The sequence below is a fragment of the Mytilus trossulus genome, chromosome 2 (genome assembly GCF_036588685.1).
Source record: "Mytilus trossulus isolate FHL-02 chromosome 2, PNRI_Mtr1.1.1.hap1, whole genome shotgun sequence".
Classification (NCBI taxonomy): Eukaryota; Metazoa; Mollusca; class Bivalvia; order Mytilida; family Mytilidae; genus Mytilus; species Mytilus trossulus.
In genome coordinates, this window is record NC_086374.1 from 77,550,546 (window position 1) to 77,571,751 (window position 21,206).

The 21,206-nt window shown below is 31.8% G+C and overlaps 1 protein-coding gene across 1 annotated transcript in view; it reads left to right on the forward strand.

Moving 5' to 3' along the window:
* The window catches only part of LOC134708039 (UBX domain-containing protein 4-like), a 70,143-nt gene that overhangs the window by 8,242 nt on the left and 40,695 nt on the right, over nucleotides 1–21,206 (forward strand). Inside the window, exons 2-4 of the mRNA XM_063568290.1 lie at nucleotides 6,663–6,768; nucleotides 14,940–14,968; nucleotides 18,643–18,761. Coding sequence (XP_063424360.1) covers nucleotides 6,663–6,768; nucleotides 14,940–14,968; nucleotides 18,643–18,761 — 254 coding nt within the window. The remainder of the gene's footprint in view (nucleotides 1–6,662; nucleotides 6,769–14,939; nucleotides 14,969–18,642; nucleotides 18,762–21,206) is intronic.

Sequence of the window (21,206 nt, forward strand, 5' to 3'; positions counted from 1 at the left end):
TGAGTGTATTGTGTTGTTCGACTGTCTGATGGTATTAACAAGTTCATGGGGTATATTTCTACTTGGTGGTGTATAATTTTAAAGAAAAATATAACCCTTGTTCTTATTCTTCTAAGTTCAAGTGTTGGCCAGTTAAGATGGTTAAGCATGTTTGTCAGAGAGCTGGTGTTATGATAATGGTTACACATATACCGTATAATGTAATAGGGCAGCTTTTAACCAGATTGACATCCACCCAACATGTCTTTTGAGTGAAAAAGACTCTGAAACAATATATCATTTCATTCATTCATGTCCTGCTTTAGCTTCTGCTGGAAATAATCACATGCTTAAACTTTCACACATTCTCAATAATGGAGAGCTCTGCGCAAAGTGTAAAACATTAGAAAAGCTAGAAATTAGTACACAGCTAATATTGGATGCTAGTGCCTTGCTCTGTCAATGTAAATGTTGATGTTCTGACTTTCTTCATCTTGTAGAGTACATCAGAAGAAAACTTTGCTTTGAGTTGCATATTAGACGTTATACACTATTATTAACATTACCGACGAATAAAAAGAAAGGGTTGCTTGCAACCACTGAGTCAAAGTCGTGAATATTTAAAATCTAAATTGATTTTTGTTTTAGATTTTAAAAAGTGTGAGAAACATTTGTGGGTGTTATATACACCAAGATATTTATTCTACTATGAAAACAGACTGATGTGCCTTTCAAAGGCAGGATATTCATACAAAATCAAATATATTTTATTGCTTATCAAAGCGCCCACAAGAAGCAGAAGAATCAACATTAATTACATACAAATAATTACAAGTGATTCAATATGATTAAAACACAATGTTATAAAAGAAAAAAAGAGAAAAAAAATATTAATTAAGACAAGCAGAAGAATATATACAACAAGCACAGTGATTAACAATATAACTAGGTTAAGAAAAGGGCGGTCACTGGGCATTACTACATCTATATATCATTTAAGTAAACTTTCCTATATGAGGATAAATTTTCCAATAATTCTCCTCGTTTCTGGAGTATGAAAATATCTTCAGAAGAAATAAGCCAAATGACTTGTGATGTAATATCTAAACCACTTAAATTTATAAACCGTTGTTTTATTTCATTTGAAAAGTGAAGACGAATATTTGAAAGTTTGTGGCACTGAAGAAGAAAATGAATTTCATCCTCAACCTCAGTACCACATAATTTACAGATACGTTCTGACACTGTCAGATTTTTGTACCTTCTCCTCTCAATTTCTAAATCGTGAGCACTGATACAGAATTTTGTTAAATAATTTCTATATTTAAAATTTTCCTGCAAAAGGTAATTTTCTAAGCAAAATCTACTTTTAAAAAGTCTATAAGTTCTAAGCTTGTTCCCATATATACAATGTAGTTTATTGCCTCTGAAATCATTATAAAGCTCAGTTTGTGATATTAAATCATATTTTGATTGCATCTTTTTGCATAAATAGTTTTTTATCTTTGTTTTTAAATTAAGTTATGTAAGTGCATAATTTTCATTGATGCTAAAGTATTTAAATAAAGTTTGAATACTAAATGTATACCAGCTCTCTTTTCTGTTTATCATGTAGAGACTTTGAAAGGTTGAAAAGCCTCTTTTATTATTAAATCATTAGATTTTTTTAGTCGTTTATTGTATTTAAAAATATATTTAATAAAACCTCCAAAAATAGAGGATGTCTGCCCAGTTCACCCATAACTGCAATATTTGTTGCTTTTTTACTTACTCCAAGTATATATTTACAAAAGCTTAAATGAGTCTTCTCTACTGCCAGGTCTCCACATAGTTTTTATACGCCTGTCAAAATTTTGACGGGACGTAAATGGTATACAAATGTACGGTGTCCGTCCGTCTGTCCGGCGTAAACATGTCGCACCGTAACTTGAGAACGACTTATCCAAATTTCATGAAACTTAACATAGTTCTTTCTTATGATGGTCAAATGATCTGTATACTTTTTGGTGAAAATAAGATTAAAACTTTTTGAGTTACAGCACTTTGTAACTAAAACAGGGGGGTGTTTTTATACGCCGTCAAAATTTTGACGGGACGTATTATGGTATACAAATGTCCGGTGTCCGTCTGTCCATCCGTCTGTCCGGCGTAAACATGTCGCACCGTTACTTGAGAACGACTTATCCAAATTTCATGAAACTTAACATAGTTCTTTCTTATGATGGTCAAATGATCTGTATACTTTTTGGTGAAAATAAGATTAAAACTTTTTGAGTTACAGCACTTTGTAACTAAAACAGGGGTGTGTTTTTTTCACATGTCGCACCGTATCTCAAAAACGATTCTTGATTATGGCTTAAAACTTTAAACACTTCTTAGTTATATTAATCTTAATATCTGTATACTTTTTGGTGATGATTCAAAATTTTATTTTTGAGTTATTGAGTATTTTGTAAAAAAGGGGGAGGTTTTTTTTACATGTCGCACCATATCTCAGAAACGATTTCTGATTATTGCTTAAAACTTTACACATGTCTTTGTTATATTAATCTAAAGATCTGTATACTTTTTGGTGATGATTCAAAATTTCATTTTTGAGTTATTGTGTATTTTGTAAAAAAGGGGAGGTTTTTTGTACATGTTGTGCCGTATCTCAAAAACAATTTATGATTATTGCTTAAAACTTTACACACTTCTTTGTTATATTAATCTAAAGATCTGTATACTTTTTGGTGATGATTTAAAACTTTATTTTGGAGTTATTGAGAATTTTTTTAAACAGGGGAGGTTTATTTTACATGTCGCTCCGTATCTCAAAAATAATTTATGATTATTGCTTAAAACTTTACACACTTCTTTGTTATATTAATCTAAAGATCTGTATACTTTTTGGTTTTGATTCAAAATTTTATTTTAGTGATATTTAGTTTTTTTGTAAAAAATAAACATGATAAACAGGGTTGGGGGTTTCACATGTCCCACCGTATCTCAAAAACAATATATGGTTATTGCTTAAAACTTTCTCAGAAACTATTTATGATTATTGCATAAAACTTCCACACAAGACATCGGGCGTATCATGCGCTCATGGCGCAGCTGTTTATTTGAAATAGTTATCCCCTTGGGTGTTTAGTTTATGAAAGTGAATGTCACCCCATATTTCACTACCATACATTAAGACTGATTTAACAGTATGGCCAAAAACATGAAGTAGAGTTTTTATTTTTGGTTTATGACCTGAGAAACATTTTTTTAGTTTAAACAAGGCCCCTAGCCCTTTATTATACATATCATGTTGGGCATCTGTAAATTTGTCATAAATACTAAATTTGACACCCAAGTACAAAAAATGTAGGTATATTTTTTTTGTGTTTATTAGGGGGTATTATTTAAATGAAATTGAGTACAAAGAAGTCTGCCAGAATTGCTAAAAATCATGACTTTGGATTAAGTAATATTAACTTCCAGTCCCCAATTATTGCAATAGATCTGTAGTTTATCAAGACATTCTTGTAGAACCCTAGGAGTTTCAGAAAGAAATTAGATGATCATACATCAGACAATTAAGTTTTGTATTATTTAGTTTAACTAGAAAGCAATGCTCATCAAATATATCGGGATTATCATTAACAAAGATGTTGTAAGATGGGACTTAAATTATCTCTCTGTCTCACTCCAACATGTATAAATGATGAAAAAGTTTCAGTTACATGTACATGATTGGGGTCAATTTCACTGACAATAAAGTTTTACTATATATATATATCTTTAGGGAGCTACCATTTGATTTTTATGGGGGGGGGCTAGGATAAAATTTGAAAAAAATAGGCAGGACAGGAGTTTTGAGTTAAAAAAAAAGTCAGGATGACATTTAAGGTAAAAAAAGTCAGGATAAACTAAAAAAAAAAAAAACAGGACCGAACAGAGTGGAAAATAAAAAGGCAGGACAGATTACAGCTAAAAAAAAAATGCAGGACAAAATTTTTCATCCTGCCCCCCCCCCTCCCCTATAAAAATCAAATGGTAGCTCCCTTAACTACATTATAACATAGATCACTAACACCAAGTTTTCTTAATTAATAAAACAAGCCTTCATGCCAAACTTTATCAAAGGCTTTTTTGAAATCAATAAAGCAGGTAAACAAATGTTTTAAACCTGTTGGAGTATATTTGTCAATAAGACATTTCATGACAAACATATGATCTGAAGTATGCTTGCCTTTGCAGAAACCAATTTGCTTAGGACAAATATTTCTTTTAATACAATTTTTTTCTAATCTTTTTAGTAACAATTTTTGTAAATACTTTACTGAGACACAGTTATATATAGTCCACAATAATTTGATGGATCATCCTTTGAACCTTTTTTAAATAGGGCAGTTATAAAACCATAAGCCCATATCTGAGGATAGTTTCCAGTTGAAAGTATTTTATTAAAAACATGATTTAAACTTTTAATTAGAAAACTTTGACTGTCTTTTATCATCTCATTTGAAATACTGTTAGGACCACATGGTTTTTTATTCATTAGTGTATGAATTGCATCAGAAATTTCTTTATCTGTGATAAGTATATATATCTAACTCAGTAAAATCTTTTGCATTTTCCAAATTATGTAAAAATTATATTATATTAGGAGGAGGAGTTACTGGTTTTTTGTTAAGATTTTTTTAACTATTCAGCCCACTCAGTGCTTGTTATATTAGATGATTGTTCTGTTTTTTTGTCTGAATTTTTAAGGGATTCTATTAAAGTCCAATAACTTTTGGGGTTTTCCTGACACAAATTATCAAGTTGATCTATAAGATCAGCACAGAATTGTCTATATTTAGTTTTTCTTGCTTTTCTGGGTTATTTTTCAGTAAAGCAAAGAATGAGGATCTTATATAAGGATCTTAGTTATATTTTTTTAAAGAGCTTTTCTTTATCGCATAACTGTTTTCTCATCTTTATAAGGGGTAGGTCAAACCGTCTTGACTGTTGACTTTTCATCACTTTAGCAGTACCATTTACCTTTATTATAATCTGTTTCTACAAGACAAGACATGGCAAATCAATATAAAAGTTTCTACCAGTTTGTGCAGCCACAGGTTCTTGTCCCAGTTTTTTTTCTTCTCCCCTACATACCTTAATATAACACAATGTATTTAACTAAACAATTTGAAAAATATCACCTGGGCGCGAACTTCCATTTTATTTCCATTTCTCGGTTGCCAAACCTTTACTTAACCCTCTTGCTGCCAGTTGTTTTTCAGGGTTGCAATTCATATGACTGAATATTCCTGCTTGACATTTATGCTGTAATTATGACCGTTACATTTGTGAGACATTGTAGAAACATATTACACTTTTTTTATTTCTGATCTTTATTTTGATAAAGGTACAGCACAGATGAGAAGCTGGCATACATGTACATTAAAAGATGGACATATGTGTCCCTTCGGCAGCAAGAGGGTTAAACTTATTATGTTTTAAATTCAAATTTATTTATCTACTCAATAGTGTATGACACAAATACCATTGTTGTCGGATCATTTGTGGCATGCTTCAGAAGCAGGTCAACGTGAGATTTTTTTGGTATACCAATGCCAAATGGGAAACACAAAAGTCTGCAGTGTTTGATTTATTATAGAAAATATTTACAAAAAAAACTGTCAGCTTTTCTCTAAATAGTAATTAATATCTTTATCATGTTTATTGTAAATTTATTCATAAAAGATTATGTGATACTAACCCTAATAAGTGTTATTTGAGGTATGTCTAATGTTCTAATGTGGCAGGAGTTTCTATTTTTAGAACTCAGATTTTCCCATTCTTTTGATATCATTCAGGCTCTCTCTTGACTTAATGTATGAAACGAAATAAGATCAGATAACTCCAAGAAACATTTTGTCCTTGAGAGTGGGAAGATACCTTTTACTGTGAGACGTTTGTTTCCAAATTGGCATCGGTAGATGAAATAATTACATTTTGCTATGGATGATTCCGACATTAAAAGTAGACATGTTATACACCATTGTGTAGAAAAATCCATTCAGATTTACGACATAACAAGTTATAGTTGGGTTGGCAACTGAGAAATCTGCATATTATTGAATTTCGCGACTGGGTGACATTTTTCAAAATGTTTAGTTATTAGTATCTTGTGTAATATTAAGGTATATAGGGGGGAATCTAAAACAAGTGCCTGTGAGTGCAGCGATAAGTGAAAACAATAGGTTGCCAGTTTACTTTTACTTTCCAGGTCTTTTGCTAAGGGACAACAATTTTACTTCAAGGAGTGGTGGGGAGGGTTACCGTTATGTTTATAATGACTTCAGTACATGTATGTTTACTAAAGACATGAAAGATATATTTTGTGACATAGTTTCTAATAAAAGAAAAAATGGGGTAAAAATTTGATTGGTTAACTTTTGGTGATAGTTATAATCTTATATATTTTATATCTGATATGTAATGAGATGTTATGTGTTAATGTAGCTATGTACATGAGTATAGTACATGCTGATGCATGCAATTTTTATCATATTTTTTCTCAAGAACGAAATTGTGATAAACAATAATGATGTTTGCATGCAGCATACACATGGCAAGCTTGTGATGAGCATTCTGTTAATATGCAGTATAGTTTTTCTTTCACAGAAATATGAATTTTAAAATAGCCCTGACTTTTCTTTTCACAGGTCAAGATGAACTTTCAAAGAAAATGGATGCCACTTTGGAAAACACAGAAGTAACAGCATTGTGTGGAGATCAACACTGTGTAGCTCTAAAACTAAAAGCTAATGGGTAATTGTTTATACTTTCATAGTTTGATAGGAACAACTTGACATAGATCAATGATATTTTCTATAAAGTTGTATTCCTATTGATCAGTACATTTTCAGTTTGACAAGGCCCTCAGGTCTGCCCCTACATGTAGGTCATGGTCTAATGACTTAAGCCTTTATCAATGAGCAATTTTCAATGTTAAATTTTTGGCTTAAGTTAGTTTGATAGTAACTACTTGTGATAAACCAATGACATTTTCTACAAAGTTGCATTTTATTATCAGTACATTTTTTGTACCAAGTACAAAACACATGTGTCAGATAGATGACTATTTCAAGCCATTGCTCCTGTAGGTCATGGTCATGGTCCTTTGACTGAATAGACCACTTTCGAGTTCATCCGTCACTGGAAAAAAATCGTCAATTATACACGCCTTTATGACGTCATTTACAATGTACCAGATAGAGGGGGTCGCCTGTATCCCTGCACTATTTACGTTCATCAAACGTTTTAGTGATCGTCATTGTGCAGGATAAACTAGAAATAATGGTTGTTCTGTAGGTACTTAATGACAATTCCCTAATGACAGCAGTGCTGATTTTCAATTTTGATATTCAATTTGCTGAATAATTTGTACAATATATAATTATAGTTTTCCAACCACTCGCTCAACATTGGAACATTTTGACGTTCACTAAAAACAGAGTTTTTGACGGAAATGCATCGAACTTGAAAGTTATCTATAAGTTAGTAATATTTCATGTTAAGTTAGCTGTTTAAGTCTGTTTGATAGGACTCAGGAACTATTTGTGATAGATAAATGATATTTTCTATAAACAATGATAAAGTTGCATGTCTATCAGGACATATATCAGTTTGACAATTATTTTGAGGCCTTTTCCCATTAGGTTATGGTAAGTGACTTTCAGTTTATTACCAATTTTTATACGACCGCAAATTTTGAAAAAAATTTCGTCGTATATTGCTATCACGTTGGCGTCGTCGTCGTCGTCTTCGTCCGAATACTTTTAGTTTTCGCACTCTAACTTTAGTAAAAGTGAATATAAATCTATAAAATTTTATCACAAGGTTTATGACCACAAAAGGAAGGTTGGTATTGATTTTGGGAGTTTTGGTCCCAATATTTTAGGAATTAGGGGCCAAAAAGGGCCCAAATAAGCATTTTCTTGGTTTTCGCACTATAACTTTAGTTAAAGTTAATAGAAATCTATGAAATTTTGACACAAGGTTTATGACCACAAAAGAAAGGTTGGGATTGATTTTGGGAGTAGTGTAGGAATTAGGGGCCAAAAAAGGGCCCAAATAAGCATTATTCTTGGTTTTCGCACAATAACTTTAGTTTAAGTAAATAGAAATCTATGAAATTTAAACACAAGGTTTATGACCATAAAAGGAAGGTTGGTAATGATTTTGGGAGTTTTGGTCCCAACAGTTTAGGAATAAGGGGCCCAAAGGGTCCAAAATTAAACTTTGTTTGATTTCATCAAAATTGAATAATTGGGGTTCTTTGATATGCCGAATCTAACTGTGTATGTAGATTTTTAACTTTTGGTCCCGTTTTCAAATTGGTCTACATTAAGGTCCAAAGGGTTCAAAATTAAACTTCGTTTGATTTTGACAAAAAATTAATCGGTTGGGTTCTTTGATATGCTGAATCCAAACATGTACTTAGATTTTTGGTTATCGGCCCAGTTTTCAAGTTGGTCCAAATCGGGGTCCAAAATTAAAGTTTGTTTGATTTCATCAAAAATTGAATAAATGGGGTTCTTTGATATGCCAAATCTAACTGTGTATGTAGATTCCTCATTTTTGGTCCCGTTTTCAAATTGGTCTACATTAAAGTCCAAAGGGTCCAAAATTAAACTTAGTTTGATTTTAACAAAAATTGAAATCTTGGGGTTCTTTGATATGCTGAATCCAAACATGTACTTAGATTTTTGATTATGGGCCCAGTTTTCAAGTTGGTCCAAATTAGGATCTTAAATTATTATATTAAGTTTTGTGCAATAGCAAGTCTTTTCAATTACACAGTATTGCGCAATGGCAAGAAATATCTTATTGCAAAATATTGTGAAATAGCAATTTTGTTTTTAATTAGAGTTATCTTTCTTTGTCCAGAATAGTAAGCAAGAAATATCTAATTGTAAGATTTTTTTTTAATTGGAGTTATCTTTCTTTGTCCAGAATCAACTTAAATCTTTGTTATATATACAATATACAATGTCACTTTTTACCACCAACTGATAAATTAAAATAATCTTTACCATTCAGTGATAACAAGCCGTTTTTTTACATCTTAATATTTTATGATGTATTTAAATGAGTAGTAATTGTTGCAAACTCCATTAGAAATTTTAATTGAGATTAGTTTTGGAATAAGGGAAAGGGGGTGTGATTAAAAAAATTGGGTTCAATTTTCTCATTTGAAATTTCATAAATAAAAAGAAAATTTCTTCAAACATTTTTTTGAGAGGAATAATATTCAACAGCATAGTGAATTGCTCTAAGAGAAAACAAAAATTTTAATTTCATTAGAACACATTCATTCTGTGTCAGAAACCTATGCTGTGTCAACTATTTATTCACAATCCAAATTTAGAGCTGAATCCAGCTTGAATGTTGTGTCCATACTTGCCCCAACCGTTCAGGGTTCAACCTCTGCGGTCGTATAAAGCTACGCCCTGCGGAGCATCTGGTTAATGTTAAGTTTTTGCTAAAAATAAGTTTGATAGGAACTACTTATGAAAGGCAACAATATTTTCTATAAAATTGCATTACTATCAGTTCATCTCAGTTTGTCCACCATTTTGAGGCACTGTCCCTAGTTCATTGTTCATTGACTTTGATTTAATAAGCAAAATTGCTGTCAATAGATTGTCTTTTTTAGCTCACCTTTTCTCATCACTTGTCGTCCGGCGTCCGTCGTTGTTAACTTTTACAAAAATTTTCTTCTCTGAAACTGTTGGGCCAAATTAATCCAAACTTGGCCATAATTATCATTGGGGTATCTAGTTTAAAAAATGTGTGGCGTGACCCCGCCAACCAACCAAGATGGCCGCCACGGCTAAAAATAGAACATAGGGGTAAAATGCAGTTTTTGGCTTATAACTCAAAAACCTATGCATTTAGAGCAAATCTGACATGGGGTAAAATTGTTTATCAGGTCAAGATCTATCTACCCTGAAATTTTCAGATGAATCAGACAACCCGTTGTTGGGTTGCTGCCCCTAAATTGGTAATTTTAAGGAAATTTTGCTGTTTTTGGTTATTATCTCGAATATTATTATAGATAGAGATAAACTGTAAACAGCAATATTGTTCAGCAAAGTAAGATCTACAAATAAGTAAAATGTGACCGAAATGGTCAAAATACCCCTTTAGGAGTTATTGCCCTTTATAGTCAATTTTTAACCATTTTTAAAAATCTTCTCCTCTGAAACAACTTGGCCAAATTAAACCAAACTTGGCCACAACTATCATTGGGGTATCTAGTTTACAAATGTGTGGCGTGACCCGGCCAACCAACCAAGATGGCCGCCACAGCTAAAAATAGAACATAGGGGTAAAATGCAGTTTTTGGCTTATAACTAAAAAAACAAAGCATTTAAAGCAAATCTGACATGAAGTAAAATTGTTTATCAAGTAAAAATATATCTGCCCTGAAATTTTCAGATGAATTAGACAACCTTTAAGAGTTATTGCCCTTTATAGTCAAGTTTTAACCATTTTTTCGTAAATCTTAGTATAAATCTTTTACAAAAATCTCCTCTGAAACTACTGGGCCAAGTTAATTATAGATAGAGATAATTGTAAGCAGCTAGAATGTTCAGTACAGTAAGATGAACAAACACATCACCATCACCAAAACACAATTTTGTCATGAATCCATCTACGTCCTTTGTTTAATATTCACAAAAACCAAGGTGAGCGACACAGGCTCTTTAGAGCCTCTAGTCTTAATTTTCTGCTAACAGACAAGACTTATCCCATTTGGTTCAACAAATTAATTTTTTCTCAAGAACAAAATTGTGATAAACAATTATCACAATTATTTGTAAACTTTGTAATAATGCTATGCAAACTTTTGTAAACTTTGTAATAATGCTATGTAAACTTTTGTAAACTTTGTAATAATGCTGTACTGACTGAGATACATGTATATATATTTATATTGTTGCATTTCAACTTAACCCTTTGTTTAAAAGAAATTCAACACAAATTTTTGCAGATACTTTTGTAAACTTTGTAATAATGCTATGCTAACTGATATGTACCGATTATCAGGTTATCTGCATGTTGATATCTTAAAATATCAGCTGCGAGACATAATATGAAGCTTTTTGTCAAGTGAGCGTAGCGAATGAGATCAAAAAGCCTTCATATAATGTCAAGCAGCTGATATTTTACAATATCAATATGCAGATAATCTGATAATCGATTTATCGGGCTATATTTGCGTGTTTCGGAAGTGTTTTCTTTGTTTCGCCAGCTCAAACATATGACTTGATAAGTTCTGGTCAAAGTTATTAACGTCGGTTCAAACATTATGACGTCGCTGATATGTCCGGGTCAAAGTTATTTAGGCCGGGTCAACGTATTTGACGTCACAAAGACATGATACGGAATAATATTAAGAGCTGAACAGAGTGATATAGACAGAGGGACGACCGATAAATATATATATATGTTCCGGACCATATGAGTATTTGGACCATATGTGTATGGTCATGACCATATGCGTATACTCATATGGTCCGACCATACGCGTATGGTCGGACCATATGAGAATTATACTTGTTTGGTTATTAAACGGGCCGGACCATATGAGTATTTGGACCATATAGGTATTTTTTCAAATACATAATAGAAATAATACGTATTGATTTTACATTTCAATACCTATATAAACATTAAATATTGATGCCACAGTCATTTGATCTTAGTTTTCATCGCTAATTGTATTAGTGTATGCTTTTGTATACTTAAAATGACATTCACATGGTACCATACATGAAGCTTTTCTGTGATTGCTTGTTTTGGCTGCGTGCAGTGATATCGACTTGGACATAACCAATGTGTCTACAGTGTTTTTAAGAAACTCTAGATCTTCAATATCATAAAATGAATATCACAGATCAAATTAAATAAAGGCAGTAGCTATTTCATGGCTCTTAAATGCTATTTTACCGGTCTTATAATTAAGATTAAGATAAAAGTATAGAAATAAAGAAGCATACACTTTTAATATTTTACTCATCAAAAATGTCTTAAAATATCATGATCTTCAAAAAATATCGTTATCCTTGCCAGTGATGTTTCCTTCTCATGCTACATTAACAATAAAATTTCTTTTACAATATGTTCATTTGATTTTGACATCTTCTTATAATTGTACTTACAAATAGTAAGTAATATTAACTGTGTGAAACAGGTTTTTTTTATAAGTTTTTATACGACCGCAAATTTTGAAAAAATTTTCGTCGTATATTGCTATCACGTTGGCGTCGTCGTCGTCGTCGTCGTCCGAATACTTTTAGTTTTCGCACTCTAACTTTAGTAAAAGTGAATAGAAATCTATGAAATTTTAACACAAGGTTTATGACCATAAAAGGAAGGCTGGTATTGATTTTGGGAGTTTTGGTCCCAACATTTTAGGAATTTAGGGCTAAAAAGGGCCCAAATAAGCATTTTCTTGGTTTTCGCACTATAACTTTAGTTTAAGTTAATAGAAATCTATGAAATTTTGACACAAGGTTTATAACCACAAAATAAAGGTTGGGATTGATTTTGGGAGTTTTATTTTCAACAGTTTAGGAATTAGGGGCCAAAAAAGGGCCCAAATAAGCATTATTCTTGGTTTTCGCACAATAACTTAAGTTAAAGTAAATAGAAATCAATGAAATTTAAACACAATGTTTATGACCACAAAAGGAAGGTTGGTATTGATTTTGGGATTTTCGGTCCCAACAGTTTAGGAATAAGGGGCCAAAAAGGGACCCAAATAAGCATTTTTCTTGGTTTTCGCACCATAGCGTTAGTATAAGTAAATAGAAATCTATGAAATTTAAACACAAGGTTTATGACTATAAAAGGAAGGTTGGTATTGATTTTGGAAGTTTTGGTCCCAACAGTTAAGGAAAAAGGGGCCCAAAGGGTCCAAAATTAAACTTTGTTTGATTTCATCAAAATTGAATAATTGGGGTTCTTTAATATGCCGAATCTAACTGTGTATGTAGATTCTTAATTTTTGGTCCCGTTTTCAAATTGGTCTACATTAAGGTCCAAAGGGTCCAAAATTAAACTTAGTTTGATTTTAACAAAAATTGAAACCTTGGGGTTCTTTGATATGCTGAATCTTAAAATGTACTTAGATTTTTGATTATTGGCCCAGTTTTCAAGTTGGCCCAAATCGGGGTCCAAAATTAAACATTGTTTGATTTCATCAAAAATTGAATAATTGGGGTTCTTTGATATGCCAAATCTAACTGTGTATGTAGATTCTTAATTTTTGGTCCAGTTTTAAAATTGGTCTAGATTAAAGTGCAAAGGGTCCAAAATTAAACAAAGTTTGATTTTAACAAAAATTAAATTCTTGGGCCTCTTTGATATGCTGAATCTAAACATGTACTTAGATTTTTGATTATGGGCCCAGTTTTCAAGTTGGTCCAATTCAGGATCTAAGATTATTATATTAAGTATTGTGCAATAGCAAGTCTTTTCAATTGCACAGTATTGTGCAATGGCAAGAAATATCTAATTTCACAATATTGTGAAATAGCAAATTTTTTTTTAATTAAGAGTTATCTTTCTTTGTCCAGTATAGTAAGCAAGAAATATCTGCAAGAATTTTTTTTAATTGGAGTTATCTTTCTTTGTCCAGAATCAACTTAAATCTTTGTTATATACAATATACAATGTATATTCACTTTTTACTACCAACTGATAAATTTAAATAATCTTTACCATTCAGTGATAACAAGCAGTTTTTTTACATCATGTATTTAAATGAGTAGTAATTGTTGCAAACTCCATTAGAATATTTTAATTGAAATTAGTTTTGGAATAAGGGAAAGGGGGATGTGAATAAAAAAATGGGTTAAATTTTTCTCATTTGAAATTTCATAAATAAAAAGAAAATTTCTTCAAACATTTTTTTGAGAGGAATTATATTCAACAGCATAGTGAATTGCTCTAAGAGAAAACAAAAATTTTAAGTTCATTTGAATACATTCATTCTGTGTCAGAAACCTATGCTGTGTCAACTATTTAATGACAATCCAAATTTAGAGCAGAATCCAGCTTGAATGTTGTGTCCATACTTGCCCCAACCGTTCAGGGTTCAACTTCTGCGGTCGTATAAAGCTACGCCCTGCGGAGCATCTGGTTCAAATATATAATAAAATGACATTTTAGTGAAGTAACAACCAGAAGGGTCACACCTAATGTAGAGTTTAAAATTATACGTGTTGATTACCCTGATCTGGACCGTACGCGTACATGTATGGTCATGACCATATGGGTATATACTCATATGGTCCGACCGCATACACGTATGGTCGGACCGTACGCGTATGGTCGGACCATATGAGTATATACCCATATGGTCATGACCATACATGTACGCGTATGGTCCAGATACTCATATGGTCCGGAACATATATATTGTTGCATTTCACCTAAATTCTTTGTTTAAAAGAAATTCAACACAAACTTTTGCTGTCTCGTGTCAGAATATCCTCCTATATGTACTATTAAACATAATGTTTACAAGTTCTGCGAGTATTTTTTTAAAACCTATTTAAAGTATGTACCAGCTTTACAAAGTGGTGATTTCATAGGAATGCACACATTTTACTGTTTATTAAATAAAAATGTTTCAACATGGCAAGAAAAGAAAAAATAACTATAATCAATTTAAAAAACCTTTACCCCATCCCTCATTTCCTTTAAAGTTAAATGGTTGTTTCTTTACTCATGTGGTAACATTGTTTTCTATATTGAGTATGACATGTAGTTTACACCAGTTATCCTAGTTGTGCCATAATTCATTTGTCCTGACAGATAGATATAATGAGGTCATCACATAAACATCGTCAAAGGATTAATTTTACATATTAGTTCAAGTTTGAATAAGACATGTCATGAATGTATTTTATTTTTATTTTCAGTGAAGAATGTGGATTTTTCTCACAGATATGTATCCTTTTTTAAAAACACTTGTAGTGAGTGTGTCTGTACCATTTGAATATACACCATAAAACTAATTATAAACACGATCATTGAAGTCAAGTGAGTTGCAGCTTTACTTTCTCTGGTATAAGAAAATTCAAATTAAAAAGATAGGGAGGAGATGTAAAATTACTGAAGCTTATAATTATAAAGCATCATTACAAGAATTTGAGAAAGTATATTTTATGTCAGAGAGCATTAGGTGACCTATTGATGTCTTTTGAAGTTGTGTAATTGGGTTTCTGTCTCATTTATGTATACTGTATTTGTATTGTATACTGACTAAGTTACAGATCATGTTTAAAATTTTGTTCTGGTCTGATAATTTTGTGCAGAGTTATGGTCCTTGTGCTTAAATAAATCACTGAAATAATCAGTTTTCTGTACTTTTTTTCTTCATGCTTGAAGATATTGATTTGATAATCAGTCAGGGGTGCTACTTAAATATTTCATTATCACCTATAAGCTATTTCAGTGATTTTTTATATTCAGTTATCACCTATTTAAGGGATGTTGGTGTTTTCTTTGATCTTCAAATGCTTATTTCATTGATTTTCCTTATTTTCACAAACTTTTCTATAATTTTCCTACATAAATCAATTATCCCTTTATCTTTGGATATCAATTTTACCAGTGCACTAAAGCTTTTAAAAGTACCCTTGGGAATTGTTCTGTAATCAAATATTCATTGACTACTCTTACCAGCAGACAAAGGTCAACAATATTAGGTGACCTAATTGGTTTTCTTAAGAATTAGAATGAATTATTTTAAGGTTATTTCCTGATCTACAAATTATTCCATTTTTTGTCTAGCCTGCAACTTTTGTTGCAGAAAGCTTGACATAGGGATAGTGATCTGGCGGCGGCTACGGCTGCGGCATTAATAGCTAACTTCTAAAAAGCTTTATATTTTAGAAGGTAGAAGACCTGGATGCTTCATACTTTGTATATAGATGCCTCATGTTGCGAACTTTCCGTCAGTCACATGTCCAATGTCCTTGACCTCATTTTCATGGTTCAGTGACCACTTGAAAAAAAAGTTAATATTTTTTGTAATGTTAAATTCTCTCTTATTATATCTAAATGGATAACTATATTTGGTATGTGCGTACCTAATGCAAGGTCCTCATGCCCGTCAGACAGTTTTCACTTGACCTTGACCTCATTTCATGTATCAGTGAACAAGGTTAAGTTATGGTGGTCAAGTCCATATCTGAGATACTACAAGCAATAGGGCTAGAATATTTGGGGTATGGAAGGACTGTAAGGTGTACATGTCCAACTGGCAGATGTCATGTGACCTTGACCTCATTTTCATGGTTCAGTGGTTATAGTTAGATTTTTGTGTTTTGGTCTGTTTTTCTCATACTTTATGCAATAGATCTTCTATATTTGTTGTATAGAATGATTGTAAGGTGTACATGTCTAGCGGGCAGACCTCAACCTCATTTTCATGGTTCATTGCTCAGTGTTAAGTTTTTGTGTTTTGGTCTATTTTTCTTAAACTTTAAGTAATAGGACAACTATATTTGTTGTATGGAAGCATGCATTGTTAGCTGTTTATGTCTGCCTGGCATGGTTCATCTGACCTTGACCTCATTTTTATGGTTCATTTTTCTTTGTTTAGTTATTTTGGTTAATGTTAAGTTTATGTGACAGTCTTTAATAAAGCTTTATACTTAAAACTATCAACATAATATCAATGATAAGTAAAGAAGGCGAGACATATCAGCGTGTGCACTCTTGTTGAATGTTCAAATAAACTGTAAAAACTGGCAGGCTTATCAAGCAAATGACAATTTCTGCATGTACATAGTTGTTTTTTCAATGGAATTCTGGTCTTTTTACCAATAAAAAAATCAAGCTTGTGGGAAAAATATCCCAAAAATGTTATAAACACTTATTGAAGTGATTACATTTTAACTTCTCAAATTACTTGTTACAATGATTTTGTAAAGTCTGTGCGAAAATTTTAAATATTTCGCAGCAAAAATCACTCAAAGAAGTAATTTTGAAATCACTTGTTTAAGTACCACCCCTGACTGATAATTGGTATATAGTTTTATCATCACCAGTTACAGATTAAGTTTGAATTTTGTTCAGGTCGGATGATTTTGTGCAGAGTAATGGTCCGAAAATAATCAGTTTCTCCACGCTTTTATGTCATGCTTGAATATATTGATTTGATATTTGTTATATTGTTTACACCTTGACAATTTATAGATCAAGATAGAATTTTGTTCCAATACAATGAATTTTTAACTGGTAGGGGACTATGTATTGCCTTGCAATATACTCACAGAATGCTTGTTTTTTTCCTAGTTTAATTTTTAGCTCACCTGGCCCAAAGGGCCAAGTGAGCTTTTCTCATCACTTGGCGTCCGTCGTCGTCCGTTGTTGTTAACTTTTACAAAAATCTTCTCCTCTGAAACTACTGGGCTAAATTGGACCAAACATGGCCACAATCATCATTAGGGTGTCTAGTTTTAAAAATGTGTGGCGTGACCCGGTCAACCAACCAAGATGACTGCCACAGCCAAAAATAGAACATAGGGGTAAAATGCATTTTTTTGCTTATAACTCAAAAACCAAAGCATTTAGAGCAAATCTGACACTGGGTAAAATTGTTCATCAGGTCAAAATCTATCTGCCCTGAAATTTTCAGATGAATCGGACAATCTGTTGTTAGGTTGCTGCCCCTGAATTGGTAATTTTAATGAAATTTTGCTGTTTTTGGTTAATATCTTGAATATTATTATAGACAGAGAAAAACTTTGAACATCAATAATGTTCAGCAAAGTTAGATTTACAAATAAGTCAACATGACTGAAATGGTCAGTTGACCCCTTTAGGAGTTATTGGCCTTTATAGTCAATTTATAACAATTTTTTTGTAAATCTTAGTAATCTTTTACAAAAATCTTCTCTTCTGAAACTACTGGGCCAAGTTCATTATTGATAGAGATAATTGTAAGCAGCAAGAATTTTCAGTAAAGTAAGATGTACAAACACATCACCATCACCATAACACGTACAATTTTGTCATGAATCCATCTACTTCTTTTGTTTAATATTTAAATATACCAAGGTGAGCGACACAGGCTCTTTAGAGCCTCTAGTTTGGTTATTATCTTGAATATTATTATAGATAAAGATAAACTGTAAACAGCAATAATATTCAGCGATGTAAGATTTTCAAATAAGTCAACATGACCAAAATGGACAATTGACCCACAAAGGAGTTATTGTCCTTTATAGTCAATTTTTAACAATTTTCAAAAAATTTGTAAATTTTCACTAACATTTTCCACTGAAACTACTGGGCCTAGTTCATTATAGATAGAGATAATTGTAAGCAGCAAGAATGTTCAGTAAAGTAAGATGTACAAACACATCACCAACACCAAATTACAATTTTGTCATGAATCCATATGCTTCCTTTGTTTAATATTCACATAGACCAAGGTGAGTGACACAGGCTCTTTAGAGCCTCGAGTTTTTTTTGTGTTTATATTTTTATTATGTTCTTAATTAACACAGGCATTACATACTTGTATATTGTTCATACAATACATGTTATGTATATGGGTTCTGCAACATTTTGTTTCTGAGTAAAAAGTATTTGTTCCTTAACTGATATCAGACCCAGTTGTTACAGTGCCTTCAGTATATTTTATAGCTGTTAATGGTTCACCTATTGAAGTAACAGCTGGTTATGTGGAACCTACTGCTTTTTGTCAGATCATACAATCAGTCATTAAAGTATGGATTAAATTACTAACACTGCATGCATTATTACTTATATAGGGTACACATTTGTATACCACACAAACAAAGATTGGATGGTACAATGAATATACTTATCACCATGTCCATCTGTTTGTCCATGTCTGTCTGTCTGTCCTAATTTTATAGGGTTATATATAATGTTAAGCCTGCCTTCTGGTATTGTTTGGCATTCATGAGACAAAATATCATTGGGGATGATACACATATTTGTATCCACTGGAACACTGGCTGTTGACAGTTGAAAATGAATTTATTTGTTTAAAATAGAAAGTAAAAAACACTGAATTCTAGTATTAATTCACCTTTAAATATGTGTAGCATCTTTTTTAATTTAAAAAATAAGACTAATGTAACAACACAAGTTCTTTGATAGGTGCAAATATTTTTTGCATACATATTTATATTATGGCAGGTTTTTTGGTTGGATATTCTGGTATCACGCTGGCGACGTCATCCGAAGACTTTTGGTTTTCGCACTTTAACTTTAGTATAAGTCAATAGAAATCTATGAAATTTAAACACAAGGTTAATGACCACAAAAGAAAGGATGGGATAGATTTTGGGAGTTTTGGTCCCAACAGTTTAGGAATTAGGGGTCCAAAAGGGCCCAAATAAGCATTTTCTTGGTTTTCGCACTATAACTTAAGTTTAAGTAAATAAAAATCTATGAAATTTTGACACAAGGTTTATGACCACAAAAGAAAGGTTGGGATTGATTTTGGGAGTTTTGGTTCCAACAGTTTAGGACTCACGGGCAAAAAAAGGGCCCAAATAAGCATTATTCTTGGTTTTGGAACAATAACTTTAGTATAAGTAAATAGAAATCAATGAAATTTAAACACAAGGTTTATGACCACAAAAGGAAGGTTGGGATTGATTTTGGGAGTTGATGTCCCAACAGTTTAGGAATTAAGGCGTCTAAAAGGGCCCAAATAAGCATTTTTCTTGGTTTTCGCACCATAACATTAGTATAAATAAATAGAAATCTATGAAATTTAAACACAAGGTTTATGACCATAAAAAAAAGGTTGGTATTGATTTTGGGAGTTTTGGTCCCAACGAATTAGGGGCCAAAATTAAACTCTGTTGGATTGCATCAAAAAATTGGAACTATTGGGGTTCTCTGATATACCGAATCTAACTGTGTATTTAGATTCTTTGTTTTTGGTACCGTTTTCAAATTGGTCTACATTAAAGGGAAAATTCACGATTTTTTACTTATGTTTTAAATATGTTCATTATGACATATAAATATATATATTCACAAAGTTTTATTGCTATATGTGCAGTAATAAAGGGGAAATTCAATATTTAATGAAAAAATATTAACTACTCCTGTAGGTCGTGATGTTTTCTCCTGGTTTTTTGTATGCCGGGATTTAATTATATATAAATACAATCATTAAAAGTCTTGGTTTTTAATCTTATTTTACCATTATCGTAAGCGTGCCGATGACTAATGCTATATCTAATAACCATCCGATAATAAGAAAATAAAACGCACAGTCTATTAGTTGTACACATTCATGAGAAAAAAATCTATATTTAATGTATATATTTCGATTAATTTTTGTAGACAGCACAAGAAATTATTATAATTATTTTTTTGGCTTAAATTTATACTTTTTGAGACTGATATAGTGAAGAAATTAAAGTATATAACTTAAACTGTTAAGACAATATATAGGTTTACACGTATTGACCTTTTACTATCTACGCTATGACTTTATTTATGCGATGTGTGTATTATTCTCAGACAATACACATGAAAGACCTGTATAAAGATGAAATGTTATTTGCAGATCAGTAATTAGCTTGGCCTTAAGGACACACCATGTCAGGTGTGACTGTCTATTTGGATCAGGGGTTCCCGGTTATACACCAGGAGGTCAAGTTTAATACACAAATTTAAAATACATTTTCAAGGTGTTGACAAATACAAGTGAATTATTCAATTATATTTGGTTCTATTATTTTATTTGAATTCAAAGAAGTTTAAAACTTAACTAAGAAATGAACCGGTTAAAGTCTGGAAATTAAATTTAGTTGTCGAAATGAAATGATATACACTCTTGTCATTTATTTATATTTTTTCAATAGGGAAAATAAAACTAGTTTTACACAAGCATTTTAAATGTCCTAATAGGCAAAAAATGTACGGGAACACTTAAATTTAGACATTTGACAGCCATGACCAAATGAAAGGTGTACCTGTATTTCATTTTTATACGACTGCAAAAAAACGACCGCAAAATTTAAAAAATTTTCGTCGTATATTGCTATCACGTTGGCCTCGTCGTCGTCGTCGGCGTCTGAATACTTTTAGTTTTCGCTCTCTAACTTTAGTAAAAATGAATAGAAATCTATGAAATTTTAACACAAGGTTTATGACCACAAAAGGAAGGTTGGGATTGATTT